The 21,718-nt window shown below is 47.9% G+C and overlaps 1 protein-coding gene across 2 annotated transcripts in view; it reads right to left on the bottom strand.

The window, feature by feature from the left end:
- The window catches only part of CLSTN2 (calsyntenin 2), a 666,422-nt gene that overhangs the window by 441,550 nt on the left and 203,154 nt on the right, over positions 1 to 21,718 (bottom strand). The window contains exon 2 of one of the 2 annotated variants that reach the window (XM_071214548.1): positions 16,119 to 16,236. The exons of the other annotated variant lie outside the window; for it this stretch is intronic. Coding sequence (XP_071070649.1) covers positions 16,119 to 16,191 — 73 coding nt within the window. The 5' untranslated portion in view covers positions 16,192 to 16,236. The remainder of the gene's footprint in view (positions 1 to 16,118; positions 16,237 to 21,718) is intronic. 2 annotated transcript variants of the gene reach the window in all.

Below are 21,718 nucleotides of genomic sequence, written 5' to 3'. Positions count from 1 at the left end.
ACCACCTCTTCTCGGGCTCGCTTGGTGACAAAAGGCACACTGGAAGCATGGCAGCCGGGAGAGCCCGTTCCTCTGCCCTGTGTCCTTCGAGGTCCACTTCCCACCTCCTCCTCTAAGAGGCTCTCCTGCCCTCTGCTGCCCATCGCCATCACCGTCTCCAATGGACTATAGCAGAAGGTGTTTTACGTAAAGACCCTTGGTCACTGGGGATCTCCTAATGCTAGTTTGGTGCACACCTTGAGTGCCTCTCTGAGTGCCCTTCCTTGATGCAGGCCACAAAAAGCTTTTCAGTGAGTTAGGGAGGGTCACTTGACACACTCGCAGCACCTAGAACATGGCTGGGAATCTGGCGGGAACGTCACCCAGGCCCGTCAGGAGGCAGAGCGGGGCGTGGAGAAGCATGGGCTTTGCAGGACCGATTTCAAGTCCTAGCTGTGCCACGTATGAGCTGTGCTCCTTAGCGAATAAGCTCCCTGAGGTCTCTGCCCTGGGTTAGTTGTACCTCCTCAATAGGTTTGGACAATTAGAGGCAAATAATAAAAAGACTTGGACCACCTAGACCGGGGGCTCTCAAGGTGTGATCCCTGGACCCACCACCACTGCATCACCAGGGAACACATTAGAAATGCAAATTCCCAGCCCTCACTTCAAACCACTGACTCAGAAGCACCGGGGATGGAGCCCAGAAACCTGTGTTTGAACAAGTCCTCCAAGTGATTTTGACGCACTGTAATCTGGGAACCTTTGAGGCATTCAGTAGATGCTACTGCCCTCGTGCCCCAGAAAGAAATGAAGGAATGCCCTTCATCTACACTGAACTTCAGATAAACGGCTCAAGGCAGGGAAGTGGCTGGTGGCCAGACCAGTCATGGGCCCAAGCACCACCCTTTGGGACAAGTCATGGGGTGAAGGGGGCGAGTGTGGTTCCACTGACTTAAACAAGAGGCAAGAACATGTCCAATTCAATCTAATCCAATGAGAATGTGACTGGTTGCTATTACGCCAAATAATGACCTTGCCTTAAAAGCAGGCACTCAATCCATGCTGACAGAGCCAGAGCTAATTAAATATGGGTGGCCACTTATATTTCTCTAGACCCACTTTCCCCCCAAGGCAGAGGTTTTCAGCCGTGGCTGCCTATTAGAATCACCTGGAGAGTTTTGACAACTCCAGGTACCTAGGCTATACCCCAGGCCAATGACATCTGTCTCTGGAGAGGTGGGGAGACTCAGGCATGCACAGTTTATTAAGTTCCCCGGGTGGTTCCCGTGTGCCCAGGGCTGGGGACCACAGCACCAGGTGGCTCGACCTGCAATGCCGGCGCGCGGCGGACAGGCAGGAAGGGGAGGTCCACCCGCCCTCCTCTCAGTCCCCACTCCTCAGGCCCCAGACCCAGCCGTTCTCATGTGGAGTGAGGAGTGAGGAGTGAGGAGTGAGGAGGAAAGAAAGCAAGGGCAGCTATTATTTCAGTCTTGTGGATGAAGAAACAGCACTGCCACCTGAGATTCCGCGACGCGTTCAGTAGCTCGCCTGAACTGCTGGATGTCAGTAACTGAGCTGAGGCCACTCCTGGCCCTGGACCTCTGCAAGGCAAGAGTGTGCTCCACTGGACATTCTCTTTTCCCCCTCTTCTGCAGAGGAAGCTGCTATATTCTAAGCACCTACCATAGGGCAGGTACTTGCATCAGTCTAATCCTTAACAACAACACTGCAAGAGAAGTATGAGTGCCCAGAGGTGACGAAGAGAAAACCCAGGCACAGAGGAGTAGTTAACCTGCCTGATACCATCCCCTGATAGTAAATGGTGGCACTGGAACTGGACCTGGATCTTTCTTAATCTAAATACAGCTCTCCTCCTGTTAGGCAGCACTGCCTGTCCTGGCAAGAGGATGTGGGGAAATGGCCTCCCAAATGGACTTGGTTTCAGAACCACTGCAGCAAAGTAACTTGAAGTCAGAAAAATGGCACAATGTCTGTTATTCTAATTTTGCATATTCCTCAAATTTTTCCATAAGGCCTGGCTGGACCAGGAAGGCCACAGAAGGCCATTCTGACCTTGATGGGAGTAGCAGTGGCCCAGGGATGCGAAATAACTCAGAGGAGACCACTGGGGATACGGGGTTGTCATGACCTGCTTTGCCACACTTGGGTAAATTTGTCCGTAGGATTCACGGTTCAGACTGATGTCCCTCTGCCCGCTTTTCCCTGCTGTGCTGCCTCAGGGCACCTGGGGGTCCTGTACCTGTCCCCGCTGGCCTCTGACCCAAGAAGGCTGCTCTGCCCCAGCACCGGCCCCATGCTGGGGTGCGGGTGGGGGGCACCTTGCTGGCCTCGGTCCAGCGAGCAGAAGCAGGTGGGTAGACTAAGACAGCGAAGGAAAACCAGGAGGGCGAGGGCAGGGACGCTCATTTCCCTTCGTCCTGTCCCTGGGCCTGTTAACCAGGTACTCTGTCCTCCCTTCAAGCCCAGGAGAAATAACTCTCTGCCATTTGGAATATTCATGATCTAAGCCCAGTTGTATTATATTAGATTTTTGTCCTTCTGGGGAAATGTCAGGTATGGGGAAACTGATTTAGGGGAGGAAGGAGACTCCTAAGTGAACAGCCCCCTCACTTGCTGCCCGGGTCAGTGTGATTTTATGTGTGCCTGGTGTGCCATATGTCCCTCTTTCCTTAGGAGTCATGTAAGCAAACAAACTAACAAAAGACCTTTTGCTGTAGCAAAGGCAAAAGGATTTGGAAGCCCAGCCACCTGGATTTGAATTCCAGCCCTTACGTGCTTCACCTTGCCCAACCCTCACGGTCATGCCAGCATTGCCTCCACATTGGAAAGACAGGGGAACCAGGAGGCAGGGCCTGCTCCACTGACCTCGGCTGGCCCGCGGGCAGGGGAGAGAAGTGAGCAAGATGGACGGAGCGCTTCACAAGCTGCCAAGCATTAGGTGAATGTGAGCGTGGTCACCGTAACAGTCACTGTCATCATGTCCACGGAACGCAAATATGCTGGGCCGCACACATTCACATCACATCACCCGAACACTTTCCAACCCTGGGCTAGCCCAGGTTCTGCCATCAAGAACTTGGGGCCTAGGAGAAGGACCTTGACATCCCTGATGGTAGGTGCTAAACTAGAGGGCAGTGGCTCCCAGGGAGGCCATTGCACCCAGCCTGTGATCCAGGAAGGCTTCGTGGAAGAGGTGACTCCTGGACATTGTGCAGAAGCACGTAGGAGAGTGGTGCAGGTTGGGAGGCGGGGGACAGCAGGCGCTCTCCAGGCAAGGAGAGGAGCAACAAAGAGCAAACACTCTTTCCGAATTCCATTAATTTGTTGTCTGCAAAGGTCCTCAGCTCTTTGTCTAGGGGATTTCATATTGTCGGGCTCCTGAGCCCTGGTGGGGATGGGAGAGGAACAAAGTGGAATTCTTCTCTCCCCTGATTGCAGAGGCATTCCTCAACGACAATTCTCTCTGCAGAATGAAGCAATGTAGCCCCACTACCTAGCCTAGGCCCTGATACATGGCTGATTCTCAGGAAATATTTGTTGAATAAATCCATTTCCAACTACCAGTATAATCCAGAGATAGCAAGCTAGAGTTAGGATAAAAATAACTTGAGAGGATCAAAAAGTCCCATATTTTAATAGCCATTTCATTACTAAGCTGACATCAGCTGTTTCTCCAGAGCCTGCCATACGTTCTCTAAGGTCCACGCCTGAAGCTAAACCCTGCTACCCCAGCCCCACGCAGTCACAACAAGCCCACCTCTGAGTCCAGAGAAGGAGCAGCCGCCTTTCACTGACCACCTGCTCCCTGCCCAGTTGTCTTATTCAGTCTTCCCACAAACCCTGCATGAGAGTTGATAGTGACCCCCTGTTTCAGCCTGCTAAGCTGCTCAAAGCAGATACCATAAAAGGTGCTGGCTTTAACAATGGGAAATAAGCAGCTGACAGTTTTTAGGCTGAGAAAAATGTCCAAATCAAGGCAACATCAGGCGATGCTTTCTTCCAGCGAGCCTGGGCTCCTGTCTCACATGGCAAGGTAATATCTGCTAGTCCTTCCCTTCTCTTCCATATTTCCTTGCTTTCAGCTCCTGGCTTCCAAGCATTTCTTTCTCTCCATCTGAAACTCATTCTGTTATGAAGGATTCCAGTAAGAAAATGAAGATACACGCCTTAACAGAAGTAACCCAATCAAAAGATCCTAACTTAGAGTAGGTTTACACCCACAGGAATGGATTAGCTTTGACAACACATAGTATTAATACACGTCCTTTCACAGATTAAGAAGCTGAAGCTCAAAGAGGCAAGCTAAGTGTCCAAAGGCACACAGCTGGCTAATAAATAAAAGGCTGGATTGCTGCTCAAGTCCCCTGACCCCAAAGCCTGCGTTCTTTCCGTCACGCCACCCTTGAGGTCAAGCCTCTAACTGGAGCCAAGTCAGGGGATGTGGCTGCACATCAGATAATAACAAGTAGCAGCCAAACTAGCTGAGTGCCATGTCTCTCACTGGCAAAGCACAACACAAGTTGCCATTTTACTTAATCTTACAGTAATCCCTAGGAGATAAATACTATCATCTTCATTTTACAGATGTGGATCAGAAGGGCTAAGTAACTTTCTCTAGGACACTACAATTAAAGTGTAGACTTCAGCTTGCCTCATTCTAAAGCCTGTCTGTCCTTTTAGCCCAGTGCAGATCAGTGCCAAATGTAAGTGCAGCCCCTTTGGAGGGGGAGATTAGCTGTTGTCTTCAACAGGAATCCAAAGTCTGCTGGAGCTTGATGAGTAAGTGTAATATATATATATATATATATATATATATATATATATATATATATGTATTACATATGAATTATTAGAGCACCGTTGTCCATGCAAATCATTTCAGGGAAGCTGGGCTGATAGGCATGATCAGTCTCACTCTGCTTAATAAGCTCCGAAGAAACTGCTCATTGAGAGTGAACGTGACCCTCACTCGGCCGTCCTAAATGTAATACCTTCAAATCTTCTTAAGTCTAAGATAAATAATGACTTACTCATATTAATGCTCAAAGATAGAGAGCTAAATCTCCTGAGCGTACATCTGCATTTACCCATGTTCTCACGGTGAATAACAGAATATAACGTGGATCGGGGCTGCCAGCTTTTAGGGAGCAGAGTTTCAGCCCCATTCCTAAAGAGGAGGAACCCCAGGCAGGAGGAGGCCCCCAGAACACATGCACCCTGAGAAAAGACTGAGACACATAGTCCAGCCTCAATGCCACATGTTTCCACCAGATTAGCATCTCCATGTGTCACCAGAACCAAGCGGCACTGTTCCATGAGTGATCACGTGTGTCTCTCTATGTTCCACTCTCAGTGTGTGATAAAGCAGCGGTGCCACAGGCTGTCCACGGGCCCTGCAAGACCTGCTCTCATTTTCCCCTTTGGCTCTTTTTCCTTGATGTTCCTAGACATTTGGGGGCTCATGAATTTCTCCTACCCCTAGTTTGCTTTTAGAGCATGTGAAAATACACATTAGATCTACCTTGTTCTCCATTCAGCCCCAGAATTTACATTTGAGGATGGCCACAAAAATTATAGTGAGGAAGAGTGTGATGGAAGCTTGCCAGGGTTTCCCCAAATGCACGCCACAGAGGGGCAAGATGCTGTTAAGCTCATCAAAAGGGTTCCAGAATTAAAGATTTATTTATTTATTTATTTCTCTCCCCTTCCCCAAAGTTGTCTGTTCTCTGTGTCCATTCCCTGGGTGTTCTTCTGCGTCAACTTGCATTATCTGGCGGCACTGAGAAACCGCATCTCTTTTTTGTTGCGTCATCTTGCTGCATCAGTTCTCCATGTATGCAGTGCCACTCGTGGGCAGGCTGCGCTTTTTTCACTCAGGGAAGCTCCTTGTGGGGTGCATCCATGTACGTGGGACACCCCTACATGGGGGCGCCCCTGCATGGCACAGCACTTCTTGTGTGTGGCAGCACTGCACATGGGCCAGCTCACCACATGGGTCAGGAGGCCCTGGGGATCAAACCCTGGACCCTCCATGTGGTAGGTGGACACTATCAGCTGAGTCACGTCCACTTCCCAAGGGTTCCAGAATTAATACATTTGGAAAACACTGGATAAAACAAAACCAAGCAGCTGTCTTTACAACAGAGACTTTACTAGGCAAATGTGCATTTTACAATGTCAAAAGATGGCTGTGAGCCCCAGCATAACCCTGGTATACCTGACACTTGGCAGAAACATCACCCAGGACCCTTGTTACGCAAAGCACTCTCTTAGAATTGGTATCTAAACCTTTCTTGAGCCCCCTTTTTTGTCAAAGTAAACAACCTCCTAGGGCGAGGAATCCCAAGGAAAAACAGAGATATTCTTATATATTTACACTCCAGCTTTGGAAGTCATTGCGAACCATTATCTAGGTTGTTCCTTCATGTATTTTGGAGCTTTTGATAAATGTGACATGCCTGATGGATTAATGGAAGGGCAGCTCACGCACTTGGGACACTAAATGACAGCCACTCCTCCACCCTACCCTCCTTTCCCTTGCCCCGCTCCGCACTGGGGATCAGCGCTATACTAAGCGTTGCCTGGTGGCCCCTGTACTGCATTGGGAGCAATCTCTAAAGAGGATGCTCAGCAAGTGCCAAACTGTCTTCTCCTAAGCCAATGCCCAAGTGATAACTCCCTCTGCCCAAACAGTCCCGATTAAAAACCTAAGCTTCCTCAGCTCTGGCACAGACGGGGTTTCTATGGAAACATTATTTTAAAGGGAATGTCTTAATTTAGCTCTCCAGATCATTGGGTTGGCCTATGAGCCCTGCTCATGGTAGCTCTTCCCGAGCAGCCAGTTGGGTGGGGTGGGGGCTGGGGGCCAGGCCTGCCCGTACAGAAGACCTTCCCTGTCCTGCCGGATCTCAGCCAGAGAGCAGGCAGCCAGGCAAGCAGGCAGGTGGACAGACGAGGCAGCAGGGAGCTCTGCAGCTGCTCTGGGAAATGAACGCCATGCCCAGAAGGTGAACACTCCGCTCAGGGCATAAGCAAGGAGGGAAAATAAAGGCACTTCTTCAGGGCTTACCATTATATGATAAATTATTCAATGAGATTCCAGGGAGATCAAGTTTTTTTCCTGTAAGGTCCCACAAATAAGCGATGGAATCGGATCTCCAAGGCCGGTGGAGTTAACTCTAATTACAACTAGTGGCTCGTTCCACGTTAACTACAGGCAGTTCCCCAAGACTGTGGATGGGGAGGACATTCTATCAAAGCTCGGATCCCCAGAGGTCCAAACTGGAGTCAGTTCTCTCCCACAGCCTCCAAAGTGAATCATGGATGTTCCAGTCAGAAGGGCACATATTCTGGCCTCTCATTTCCAGGGAAAATGTTCCAGGTTTCCTGCCTGGCATTGAGCACCCCCACTCCTGCCTCCTGAGCTTTCTCAGAACTGTGCACTGAGGCGGCCCTACCCAGCAGCATTAGCTGTGAGCGCTCTTGGACCTGGAAACACAGGCAGGCCCCAGCCGCCCTCCCTCTACCATTCAGATGTTGTGGCAGGGGCTAGGTACTTCCCTAGGAGTACCTAGCTCTAAATTTATACAATGCCAGCTGCCTCCACGTCTCTCTGCAAGAATCTTGGGTATAAATCCAAGTAGCCTGGCACATATCAGGACCTTGCCTGTGATTCCACTGAAGAAGCAGGGTTTCAAAGTGGATTGATACCTACTCCATTAACCAAACATTTTAAGAACATGTGCTGTATTTGTCAGCCAAAGGGGTGCTGATACAAAATGCCAGAAATCTGCTGGGCGTTATAAAGGGCATTTATTTGGGGCAGGATATTATGGCTACCAGGCCATGAAGCATAAGTTACTTCCCTCACCAAAGTCTATTTTCATGTGTTGGAGCAAGATGGCTGCCAACGCCTGCGAGGGTTCAGGTTTCCCAGGTTCCTCTGGGCTCAGCTCCTCTGCTTCTTCCACAAGGTCAGCTGTAGACTATCAGGTGAAAGGCTCTGTCTCTTTCCCTGGGGCTCCAGCTTCAGCATCAGACTTCAACATCAAAACACCAACATCAGAAACCTCAACTCTGTCCTTTGCCATGTCTTTTACCTGTGAGTCCCTACCCACCAAGGGGTGGAGACTCAAAGCCCTAATCATAACTCAGTCATGCCCAGGTTACAGATCAGATTACAAACATAATCCAATATCTATTTTTGGAATTCATAACCATAGCAAACTGCTACATGCCCCATTTAAAAATTCTTTAAAGCAAAGACTAAAAAAAATACCCCATTTTCCAAAGATTTTGAAAACATCTTTCCAATACAATATCTTAGATATGGAGAATCCTGGGGTGGACTAAAAGGTAGATTTTGTAGCCTCCCATAAGGACAGGAGTATAATGATGAGGGGCAGTCATCTTCTATCTGTGAATATTAGTTGAGTTGGTCTTGTAAAAACGGTTTTGGTTACCCTTAGTCATTAATAATGGATTTCAACTTAAAGAAATATAAAATATTAAAATGTTTAAAAAGAACCCACTTCTCTGGAACACCTAATTTCTAATTTGTGCTACACTTTCACATAATATCTCATTGAATCCTCCTGACACCCCTATTGTGTTTGACCTCCTGGCAGGAACCACATTAAATAATTCTCTACACCTAGGAAGTGGCAGCGCTGGGACCTCCAACTGGGTCCACCAAAGTCCATGGTCTACCTTCTACTCTGTACCTCCTTTCCTCCATATTTCATAGGCCAGGAAAATCGTTTCCTCATCTTTTTCCTGTGTGGGAAGATGGAAGTTGATTTACAAATAATTCTTAGGAGATGTATTAATTCTGAGTGAGGTTACTTAGAGGAGCTTAAAAAATGAGAAGGAAGGTACATATGGATCTATTTATTATTCACCTTCAGACACAGAAAACAAGAATTAATTATTTAAGTGCTATCGATGATACCACGAAAATCAGAGAAAGGCATTTCCCCTTAAAGTGAGGCGTCCTTTATATTCTCTCCTCCTGTTAAACTTCAAACCAACATGAGTTATGCGAGTCCGCCATGCAGAATAGAGATATGTATCATAATTGCAGCTCTCCCTGAGAACTATCTATCAGAAACCTTAATGTAATTGCCAGACTGAATCCTAATTCATCTCTGAAAGAAGCTTATGACTCTGGGGGTGTTGTATCACCTACTTTTAAATCACACACAAGTGTATTTGCAATGATCTATTTAGCCTCCAGTGTTTTAAATGCAGCCGCCTGTGTCTACATTAATTCCCCATCCGCCAGCCATTTCAGACAAGATACTGGTCAATTGTAGGGCAATTTTAGGTCTTCCTACCTCTCTCTCTTCTCTTCCAATCCATCCTCCTCCACATAGCTGCCAAAGTGAGCCTTCAGAAACGTTGAGCCACCTGCCCGTGCTCTGCCTAAAAGCCTGGAGTGGCTCCCCACAAACAACAGGAAGCAAGCTCCCCTGTGATCCACTCACTGCCTGCCTGTCCAACCAGCTTCACACAGAAGCAGAAATTACAGACCACGCTGGAAATAGTTAAGATAAGGCCAGAAATCAGCAAAAATAGACTCAGATAGGAACTTCAGGCTTGACACCCTGTCTCAGAATACAGAAGAAAAGGACAAAAAAGTCATGATAGAGAAAATGATAAATACAGACGATTACAAATATCCAGTGTGCACATAATTTGTATTCCAGAAGAAAACACCATTAGGGAGTGCACTAAAGCAACAAATAAAGATATGAAAGAAGGAAAGTTTGCTGAGCCAGAGGTATATAGATATGTTGTCTTTGAAGGGGCTTTTCATAGCCTTCTGCAAAAGTTTTTATTTTCAAGGACAAAATATGGTTCTAATAAGTACCCATGCAGAAATAATAAAACGGGTTTACTGCTAAAGAGAGTTGAGTTGCCCTCAGACTTCTCCGGTACACTAAATAGAGTGACACAGATCTATCAACTTTGGGAGGACAAATGGATTTAGAGTAGCCAAGTTGTCCTTCATTTATGAAGGCCTTGGAAGGATTCTCCTCTCTTTGCAATGCTCAGAGGCAGGCCTCTAATAAGCTCTTCTCAATTTTAGCAGCAAAAGGGTAAGGTAGGGGTGGAAATGAACTCAGCCCAATCAAATCAAAGAGAAGCAAAATTAAGAGTTCAGGAAGAAAGAACTATGGTGTGAAAGGACTGTCAGTGCTGAAATCAGCTCAACACAGGGTCCAAATATTGCTTTGAATTAGGATACAAAATTTCAAATGTCAAAATTTCCTGAAAATCAAGATGTCAACTCTAATATCTGAATCTGCACACAGGAAAGCACAGCTTAGCTCCCTCTCCCCTGAGAAAGCCTCCAGGATCCCCCAGGCTGGCTCAAGCTCCTCTGCTCTCTTTCCAGCTCTCTGTGTTTCTCTCTATCAAAGCACGTTACACTGCTGTGTATTGAATTTGTTTCCTGGTTTCCTTGCCTTTGGAAAAACTCAAGGCCCTAGAGACCAGAGGCTATTTTATTTGTGTCTTTTCCTCCAATGTGGCATATGGGTTGTGACTTTAAATGTTTATGGACAGAATGAATGAAGGAAAGTACGAATGTTCCTTGATTCTGTCTCAGGCAACCTCTCCTAGGGGCATGACCTCTGATTCCTCCCAAGGGCTTCAGTGATGTTTTCCTGAAAGTGCATTTCATTCCTCTTCTGAGCATCAGCAAGGTTCCCTCACTGCCTCCCTAAAAACACAGCTGTGTGCTCGTGACGTGGAGAGTGTGCCTTACAGTGCAATTGCAGAAGGCCCACGAACCACCAAGGAAACCGAGGCTCACAGAGGTCATGTAACATTTCCAAGTTCACGTGGTAAAAGAAGGAGCTCGAGTTTGAAGGGTTGTCTCTGACTATAAAGCTCATGCTCTGTCTCCACTTTCTTGCCCTCACCCTTTTCTGAGCCTGAAAACCTGTGTTAGAGAAAGTCACGTTATCATGCGCAGGCGTTTTATCTCCTAGATGTCAGCAGGCCAAAGCTAGCAGCCATGCCACCAGGTGTCTTGCGAAGCCTGCTCAGTATGCTGCGGAGGGAGCTCGTGTTCACTCCACATTAGGCAGTTTAGTTCACCAGGAGAACACCGTGTTCCCTTGATGAATGGGGTCTGAACTGCATTTATATGAGAAGGACCGGAGAGCAGGCTTCCCACGGGTGATAAGGGGCGCTGCGATGCACCGTCCCCGTGTTGGCATGCAGAAGTCAGGAATGATGAATGGGGGCTCCAAGAGGAAGGACTCTGACGGGTGCCAAGCTTCAACACACAAGGCCCAGCTGAGCTGGTGCCTGATTAGGGGTTCAAGAGCACAAACTCATTCTAGAGTCACTTGCAGTCATTTGTCAACAGTTTCCTGAGCACCTTTTCTGAGCCAGGTGCTTGCTAGATGTGCAGATACAGAAGACAGTTTTCATCTTTAACCTACAACCTAATAATGAGAGCGGCAATTCTCAAGCACCTTCTGTGTACAGACACATTACATGCATTGTCTCACTGAATCTTCACCACTTACCTGTGGGATAGATTTAATCCTCAGTTAAAGAATGGGAAAACTAAGACCAAGAAAGATTAAGTTCCCATCTCAAGATCATCACAATTAGTTAGCAAAAGAACTCACATTTGAATCAGGTTCCTCTAACCACGGAGCCCTTACTATTAACTCTTCTGTACCTCTTTAAGACAATGGTAGCTCATGACAAGGGGTACCTACAATTCATCAGACATCCTGCCTACTTGCCTGTCTTTCTTCTCACAATGGCCTCATGAGGCAGATATTATCTTCCCAGTATTTCAAATGCGGAAACCAGGACGCAAAGGGGTTAGGATATTTGGCCAAGGACACTCAACTTATTAAGAGGTTGGAAACTATAAGCTGACATCACGAATTCTGTCAAGAGCCTCACTGAACTACTCAGGGAGTGCCAGGAGGAAGAGGTATTTATGGGACTTTGGGCAACAAAGTGGCATGTCTTGATAGACACCTTCACCAAATATGACTGTAGCAGTTAGATATGGTTCATGAATTCCAAAAACAGATATTGGATTATGCTCATAAACAGGTCTGTACCTGGGTGTGATTAAATTATGATTAAAGCTTTGATTGGGTCATGTCAGTAGGGTGTTGAGCCCCACCCCTTGGTGGGTGGGGACTCACAGATGAAAGGCATGGCAAAGGGCAGAGTCGGGGGTTTTGATGTTGGAGTTTTTGACGCTGAAGTTTGATGTTGAAATCTTAAGCTGGAGCCTGGGGAAGTAAGCACACAGAGGAAAGAGAAGCAAGTCCCGGGAAGAGAGGAACCTTGAGCATGGAAAGAAGCAAGCCCTGGGAAGAGAGGAACCCTGAGCCTGGAGAGAAATAAGAACTGGATGAGATGAACCCAGGAAGCCTGAACCCGGGCAGACGTTGGCAGCCATCTTGCTCCATCATGTGAAAATAGACTTTGTTGAGGGAGATAACCTATGCTTTATGGCCTGGTATCTGCAAGCTCCTAATAAATACCCTTTATAAAAGCCAACAGGCTTCTGGTATTTTGGTTCAGCACCCCTTTGGCTCATTAATACAATGACTCTCACATAATGTACCAGCTACACATTAAAAAGTGGGAGAAATCTGGTTTTAATAAGGTACTGTAGTAATAGAAGGTGTCACCATTGGGAGAGACTGGGGGAAGGGTACACAGTACCTCTCTGTGCTATTTTTGCCACTTCTTATGGTTCTATAATTAGTTCAAAACACAAGTCTAAAAAGGTAGCAAAATTAACTCAATTTGACAAATACTTGCTGAGAGCCCAAATTGGACTCAGCTTTTTGTTGCCATCAGGGGAAACTGAGGTGGCCACTCAGTTTCCAGGACATCAGGATTACAAGCTTTTAGATATACTAAAAATGTGTATAGGATACATCAGTCTTTAGACCTGCATCCCTGAGAACGTAATAACTCCATGCTCTCCAATCTCATAACTGTAGACGCACTTATCTACTGCTCCCAGCTGAGAACGTAATTACGTACCCTGCCTGCATTTCTGATCATCCCCTGCGTTGCTCTCACATGACCCACTCAGCAACGTCCCTTCCCCTGACAGGATCTCTGAGCTGGACACCTTCTACTCACCCCTCCAGAGCCCATCTCCCCTTCTCCACCCTGCCTGTGCCCCAGGCCACAGGGACCATCAGTGCCTTGCCTTGCTACCCCTCTGACTGGATTTGGTGATGGGGAACACTGCAGGGATTGAAGGAAGGAAGGAAAGAGAGGTCGGGGAGTCTAGTGCCCCAGTCCCTTTCTGTAGGGTCACCGTAGTACGGCTGAATGGTTTCACCAGCTTTATCTTCAGGATCCCTTCCGCCTTCCCTCCCCTTTAGGCCTTGGTGAGGTCTCCAGGCCCCACTATTTCTAGCCTCAGGGTACTGCACTACCTCTTGTAGTTTCCTTCATCCTGCCCACACTCTTGTAAATGATCCCTTTTTTAACCTCTCCTCAACTCCCTAATTTGAATGCGTCATCTCTTTCTTGCCATGACACTGTCTCATACCATCTTCAGGAGCAGAAACCAAAAACGCACAGTTTCATTACCTGAGGCATCAACCAGAGGGCAGAGTCAGGCCCACGGCGGGTGAGAATTGCCAGACTGGGTCTCCCCTAGCTCGCCCAAGAGTTGGACTTGTGCCAAATTTATTGAAATTGGTTTGCTTTTTTGCCAATGGACTTCTATTTTAATGGGAGGTGCTCAATGTTTCTTACTGCATTTTGGGGACATGGATCTCTAAGGAAATCTAACGAGAGCTATAGACCCTGAACCTAGAAAATATGCAAGTGTATGTTTTCATAAACATTTCTGTGCATTTTTAGGTAGTTCATCAACTGCAGGAAAAGAGGCCCTGCAATGAATCCATTATCTTAAAAGAAGAGAATCCTATCATGAGGTGAGTATTTGCCTCCTAATTCTAAGACATACTCAAGTCTAAAACTTTATTATTATTATTTATTATAAATGGAAAGGGCACTTCGACTTATAAGTCATTGCAGTGAGGCTAGGATCTGACGGGACGTGAGAAAATTCCAGAAGCTCATAAGTGACAGAAGAGAAAAATAGTAACAGGAACACATACATCTATACTTTACTCTGAGTCCAGCACTGTTCAAACTGCTTTACAAATATTAATTCATTTAATCCCAATATCCATGCAGTCAGATCTAATTTTATTCCAGTCTATACTCTGCAAGTCCCTCTGATCAGCCTAGCTCTTTCCTTGCGTAAGAGTCAGGAATTCGCTTCTTGACTAGAAAATTAGACTCAGGAAAGGCCTGAGAGAGCCGTGATTCCTGACAGTCCTCTCATTTCCAGCTCCACCTCACCTTCCCCTACTGCCATCACTTCCTTCAGCCAGCTGTCCAGTACTCACTTGTTGTACACTGCCTCTGCCATCAGACCAGTGGTTTTCAACATCTTTCCCATAATGACCCACGTGACCCAGAATATAAACCACAGCATGTCGGCAGTGATTATTAAACCCAAAATTTATCAAGAGCTCATTATGCACCAGACAGGCCCTGTCTGAGAGTTTTACGGGCACTTAACCTTGGTCAATCCTCGTGACAATTGTATTTTTAGGGTGTTAATATTCCCATTTCACAGATGAGGAAACAGAAGCTTGGAGAGATTAGGCAATTTTCCCAAGGTCAAACGGCTAAGAAGCAGTAGACCTGAGATCTGAAACCCCTTCAGGTTGTCCCCGGAGCATTGCTGCCTTCAGGCTTAAGGTAACGTGGTAGAGCAATCCCAACAATCCGAGTCCGGTGGCCTTGAGGTCACCCTGCTCTCTCCCACTTGTGAATGCATCCTGGTATGCAAATGAGGAAAGGTGACATTACAGGGATGGCCCTTGACCTGCTCTAAAATTTTCAGAGTCAATAATTTGCTAATTGCATTAGGCAGTACCTTCGGCCCTCCTCCTGATGGATTACAGCCCACTGGTGGCCTGCACCAGTGACCAGACCTGCTAAGGGTGGGCAAGTTTCAGATAGGGCGGTCTCTGTGTCTCCAGTCCCCAGCCTAGACCCTGGCACAATACATGCTTTCCGTGAACATTTAAATGAATGCATACGAGGGTGCATGAATTAATGGAGTTGGAAGGGATGACCCTCAAGTCTTAAAGATCTCAGTAATTAGAAACTATTTTCTAATTGTTTCAAAAGGATTGGGAGTCGAAGCAGGGAGGTGTTCGTGATGGAGACCATGTCAGCCTTTCTCTCCCCTTATGCCACCAAATGCCCCTCCCTGGGCCCCATACCCAGCCTCCAGGCCCTCTGGAACTCGTATTACCTACAAGAAGCAAACTCACCCCATCCCCAGTCGCAGCTTTGAACAATTTCTTTACCTTCTTGTTCTAATGGAAATCCAGAGGTCCCTTAGGGCATTTCCAATAGTCCTTTCTCATAGTAGAAGCTAATTTTCCACAGCTCTGGGTCTGGAGGAGGGAAGGTATCCTCCTGGATCCCCATCACCACTTCCAAACCCTTCCCCTGTCATCCTCTTTCACAGCTCTTTTGAAGGATATCATCACACTGCTGCCATCTGCCAATCTCCTGGTCACCACCCCTCTCTCACCATTCACCAATAGCCTCGGGTCTGCCTCCCTGTCATCCTACTCAGCACCGTGCCCACCTTCATTTTGGAGTACTAAACATCCTCTCCTGTGGCAGTTTGATATTATTTATGAATTCTAAAAAGAGATATTGATTATGTTTGTAAACTAGTCTGTTCCTAAAGGTGTGATACACCTTTGATTGTATTAGATTCAGAGGTTTCACTTTTACTTTATTAAATCAAGATTAGGGCTTTGATTCTACCATGTCATTAGGGCATGCAAGGTTGAGTCCCTGCCCCCTTGGTAGGTTATATAAATGGACACTCAGTTAAGAACATGGACGTAGACACACAGAGAAGAACACAGAGGAAGAGAGACAGCTCCATAGACACAGCAGAGGTCGAGGGAAGAGAGATGAGCCTAATAATTCAGCTAAGAAGCCCTGAGAGATGAGATTTATGCCAGCCTACAGCTGAGATCAGAAGTAGCTGGGACCACAGAGCTTTAAGAGGAAGAAGGAAGGCTGAACCCTCTCAGATATCGCCTGCCATTTTGCTTCAACACGTGGCATCAGACATTTGCTGAGAAAGTGCCTCTCATGGTACCTTGAGTTGGACTCAAGCTGTAAGCTTCTACCCCAAATAAATACCCTTTATAAAAGCCAACAGAGTTCTGGTACTTTGCATCAGCACCCCTTTGGCTGACTAATACATCCCCTACCCCCCACCACCTCCTAGCCCCTTACCATTCCCTACCCATGCCACCCCTCCTCCATCCCCACCACCACATCCTCACCACCACCACCCCATCCTCACCACCACCACCACCACCCAACCACCACTACTACTATGATGATATCTGCTTTTTTGAATGTCTCCTGTTGTGGCCCCATGCTTAACCTACTCATCTAATCCCCCCAGCTTTCTTTGAAGATTACCTTCATTTTACAAGAAAAAAAAAAACTTCAAAGCGGTTAACGAAATCACCCAAGTTCATAGAGCGAACAATTGGTCAGTTTAGATTTTGAAACAAGATGGACCCAACCCTTCTATTCTCTGTCTCCCTTCCCCTGAGCACTTTACACCTTCCTACATACTTATTTATTATTATTTTAATTGCCTCCCTCTCCCTGTAAAATGGGAGCTCCACACTGGCTGGGACCCCTGTTGATTTTGCTCACTGACGTGTCCCATGTGCCTGGCATGCAGAAGGCGCTCAGTGGAAATTCACTGCCTGAGGGGCCAACTTCTAGACCAGGCTTCTCCAATGCTGTGCCCTCCAATGACAAGGCCTGTGAACTGATTTCCAAGCTTCCAAGACAAAGGGTGGTAATCTACAGCCACTGGGCAAACCCAGCCCACAGCCAGTTTTTAAAGCATTATAAAGAAGAAGGAGGGAAGGGGGTTGGAAAAAAGGAGGAGGACAAAGAGAAGAAGAGAAGAAGGAAGAGAAGAGGAAGAGGAAGGGGAAGAAGAAGAAATAGGGGAAGCAGATGTGGCTCAAGCGATTGGGCTCCCGTCTACCATATGGTAGGTCTGGGGTTCAATTCCTGGGGCCTCCTGGTGAAGGCGAGCTGGCCTGTGTGGCAAGTGGCCTACGCGGACTGCTGGCCTGTGTGGAGTACGCGCAGGAGTGCTGCCCTGCGCAGGAGTGCCAGCCCCACAGAGAGCTGGTGCAGCAAGATGATGCAACAAAAAGAGACACAGAGGAGAGACAATAAGAGAAGCAGCAGACCAGGGAGCTGAGGAGGCACAAGAGATTGATCACCTCTCTCCCACTCCAGAAGGTCCCAGGATCAGTTCCTGGAGCCACCTAATGAGAAGAGAAGCAGACACAGAAGAACGCACAGCGAATGGACACAGAGAGCAGACAATGGATGGAGGGAGGAGAAATACATGAAATAAATAAATCTTTGGGAAAAAAAGAAATGGAACAGGAAGGCATGGATCACAAAACCTAAAACATCACCTGGCCCTTTACAGAAGATGGCTCATGGACCCCTGCTGGGGGAGGCAGAGGAGACAGGAGAGTTGCCATGCCCTGGGGGCCTCTGAGGAGAGGGCTGTGCCCACTGCTCTGCCCTCCCAGTTCTGCTCTCCCTCCACGACCCCGGCGGGCACACATTCTCCCTACGCCGCCATTCAGAGCGTGTTTCCAGCCCATTAGGGGAGCTAATGTGGTGCGCAGCAGAATGCTCGAGAGGTGGCTTCACGGAAATTTTCTAAGAATCCATTTCTCGGGAGTCAAGACATTCTTTATCATCTAATAAAATAGTTATATTGTGAATCAGGAGTCCATGATTCAGCTAACGTGATTCCATTAGCAGTTATCACCACTCCTCGCTGGTTAGCTTCTCTTGTGCACCAAATGTTCTTCCCCTCACATCCATCCGCTTGCGTTTTGCTGGTTTTGAAGTTAAGAGGGGGCCATCCAGGCTTGGCTCCTCATAAATGCCAAACTTGCACAGCTAAGAGATTCATAAAGGCAAAGAGGCCTGGGCAAGCTCGTGCAGCAGGAGAGGCATCCTCCAGCTGCATGGTGTTTGCAGAAAGCTGTGCGTGCCCCTCGGAGCCGGAACTGGAGTAAAACCTAAGTGCTTCCAGTAGGGTGACATGAGCAACGTCCCGCTTCAGGAAAACAGGAGCGAGAACTCCAGGGAGCTGTGGCAGTGCTGGGCCTCGCTCTGCTCCTGATCGGATCAAAACTAATGATCCCGCAACCCCATTGCTTTCTCACTCCCTGCTGAAGCTACCGCTGGTGTCAGCTTCAAATGGCAGGCTTGCATTTGTTCCCAAACTCAAAGTCAGGCTTACTGAGACCTGATTTTCTCAGGAGCGTTAGAAAGAAATCTTCTTCTGGAAGAAAATAAGGCTCCCCTGATGGTGGGGAAGAAAAGAATTTATTCTCAATCTTGCAAGAAGGGGCACACAACCAGAAAACGTGGCTGGCGCGCCAAACAAAGAAAAATGACACAGTTTACACCCCTAAGCCTCGTGCACGAGCCCTTCCTCTGTTTCTCCATAGACTGGATACTTCAGAAGTCACAGCCTATCTGAGAAGATCTAACTTTCCCGCGCAAAAGTTTGTGATTAACCACTTCCCCCATCACATTCCAACCACTCTAGTTTTTACCTGCTCCCCTTTGCCAAATAAGGAATGGAATTTAGAGCTGAATTGGTATTGACTTAGCTCTTTCTTGGGCATCTTTTTGACTGCCTGTAGGACTGGCTTAAGCTGGTTTCCTTTGTTCCTGCTTAATCCGAGAGTGGGAGACTGAAGCAGTAGGCTGCCAGGTGACACTAATCAATATTTTCTTCCTTTATGTGAAAACTAAGCTAATCCTCGTTTCGTACAGGAGGGACGGTAAGGCGAGGCACGGGCTTCTGGCGCTCGCCCACCCCTCCACGAGGCCGTGTGCGCAGCGCTGACCTCCTGGTGAGCGGCCCAGGCCTGGCACCTCTGGGGCTCTGTGCGGAGCTGGGCATCCGCCAGCCTGGAAGGCTGGAGCAGGAAGAGGAGGGGAGCGAGGAGTGTGGGAAAGACCTCAGAAGACTGCCCAGAAGCATCAAGCAAAGGGTGCCCGGTTCCTAAAGCGACAGAGTGGTAGATTCCGGCACCTAGAACCTGGAAACGGATAAAAATGCCTTCAGGACTTGGCCCTCGGTTTGCCGCTGGAGAAGGGCCAGCTGCCACCAAGCACCACCTGAGCACAGACGCACCAGCTCATCGGGCAGGAGGTGGGCAGGAGGTGGGCAGGGGTCAGCCTTTCCCAAGGCTGAAGCAGGGGCTCCTGGGAAGAATTTAGGCAGTAGGTGGACCTGGTGCCAAATGATCCTGACTCGTGAGCTGGACCTGGGGTAAGGGAAGTGAGGCATCCAGGGTGAAAAATTTAAGGAGTCACCTCCCTCTGGGGTGGCGCAAGGGCAGGGCCAGCCCCGAGGCTGGTTGCTCTTCACTTTTGCAGACTAGGTGCCTCGCCTAGTCTCAGCCCTGCTCACAGAGGGAGAAAGTCAGTCCCTTTGCAATTCATGGACAAATGCTTCTGACTCCTGTAAGGAGAAGGCAAAGCTATCTTTAAACTCCTTCCTGCTCAGAGCCTCCTGGCATTTCCTATGATTTCCCCATATTTACCTTTACAGATTAATAGCTAGTCTATTAGTTTTCCATCTGTAGGAAGTTTCCTTTTAAAATAAATTGAGCTGAGTAAAGAGAAGTTTTTCTAAAAAAAAAAAATTAACTAGTAATAGAACAAGTGATAGGCAGATGATGCAAAACCTGTGAAATGGAACGGACATGACTGAGGTTGGGAAACACTAGATTTCTCCGCCTTGGCTCTCCTCTGAATAAACAGCAATAGCCTGAGAGGAGCAAGGAAAGAGAGCAGCTCCCCTGGCATGAAGACCTGATGCACTGTGCAGGGCACTGGTGCACCAGACACTCTGTCCACTGAACTCAGAATCTGCTCCTTCAGCCCAGGGCAGCGGAACGTAAGGTTGCCCTTCCCAGCGCAGATACTGGGTTTACATTTCACATGGAAATGATCCAGCTTGAAAATTATAAGGCGCTGTGCTTGCTGCTTTCCAGAATTTCTCAGCATCACCACGGAGCCTGTTCTGCAAGCACTCCGGTGTGCACAGAAGATTGCTCGTCAAACCTAGGAAGCCACTTCTTCTTTCCTGATGAATGAGAGAATCTGACACATGGCTTTTTGGTGAGAACAATAGGATGGGGACAAGACATCCTTGATGCTTCAACCCAACGCTTCAGGGCATGACTCCTTAGGGAACTAAGTGGAAGTGGCTCTGGTGTCCTTGAAAAGATTTCCAAGCACAAAGGCTCTTGGCCGAAGTTGCCTTGCCCTGGGGCAGAGATCAGAAGAACTGTTTGGGCAGAAGCAGCGGGGACTTCGCCTGCCCTTTGCAGGCAAACATCTGTCCACATTTCCCTGCTCTGACCCTGTACCACCCAGGGGCAGAGAGGGAAGGACACTTTTTAGGTCTGTTGAGACAGAGGAAGGGGTGAGGGACCTGGAAAGAGGACCGACAGGCTGCAGCCACCAGAGTCACTTCTCCCTTGCCCACAGAGGTTTGGAATAGACCCTTGGCGGCTCAGTATCTTCACCTGTGAAATGGGTGACCACTCCCTCCCTTCAAGGAAGAACTGAAGTCATCATCAGACAGCCTAGGGAAAACAAATAAGTGTTGCCCAAGCAAAAGGCCTTGTTATAAAGAAGGAAACTGATACGAGTAAGTCATGTCACGGCAGAAGAGGGAGACCGCAGCTGTCACTGAGAGGGTTCCAGGGACAGCTCCTGGGAAAGCCAGCACCAGGCAGCTGAGAATATGAAACATGTTAATGGTAGAGAGACGGGACAGGGACTGAAGGCTGTGGTGCAGCAGGGAGGGTGAAAATCATAAATCATATCCATGCCTTAGCTCCCCATTCATTATTTCTTTGTGCACCCAAAAAACATTTACTGTACACCTCCTGGCACCAGGAGTAGAAATGATAGAAGTAGAATCTGGTGGCATACCTAGGGCAGTCCATGGGTTATGTTAGGTATAGGGAGTGGGTGGCATCCTTAGCAAAGAAACCAATCTATGCAAAGCACAGCTGAGGTGGGCACTGCAAAGGTGAGGGAGAACGATGTAAGATCTGCCTGGGCATGGAGGCTGGTGGGCAGAGCCAGGGCTTTGGACCTTATCCTAATGGCAGCAAGGAGCCTTGGATGGGTTTTAACTATTGATGCCTGCTCAGGAGCAATGTATAAATTGCCACAGGTCACTACAGATCCCCAGACCATGACAGTCCGTTTCACTGGCTTGACCTGTGACCTAACATGGTTATCCCATGGAGCCGGTGGCTTCCCTGCAGTTATAAATAACCCCCACACTTCACATAACTTATTCATATGTAATCTATGTATAATTCTGCATTAGGCAGCCAAAGGGGTGCTGATGCAAAGTACTAGAAGTCTGTTTGGTTTTATGAAGGGTATTTATTTGGGGTAGAAGCTTGCAGTTACCAGGCCAAAAAACATAAGTTACTTCCCTCACCAAAGTCTGTTGCCACGTGTTGGAGCAAGATGGCTGCTAACG

The sequence above is a fragment of the Dasypus novemcinctus genome, chromosome 4 (genome assembly GCF_030445035.2).
Source record: "Dasypus novemcinctus isolate mDasNov1 chromosome 4, mDasNov1.1.hap2, whole genome shotgun sequence".
Lineage (NCBI taxonomy): Eukaryota > Metazoa > Chordata > Mammalia > Cingulata > Dasypodidae > Dasypus > Dasypus novemcinctus.
The sequence above is the reverse complement of the archived record's forward strand: the minus strand, read 5'-3'. Positions and strand labels throughout refer to the sequence as shown.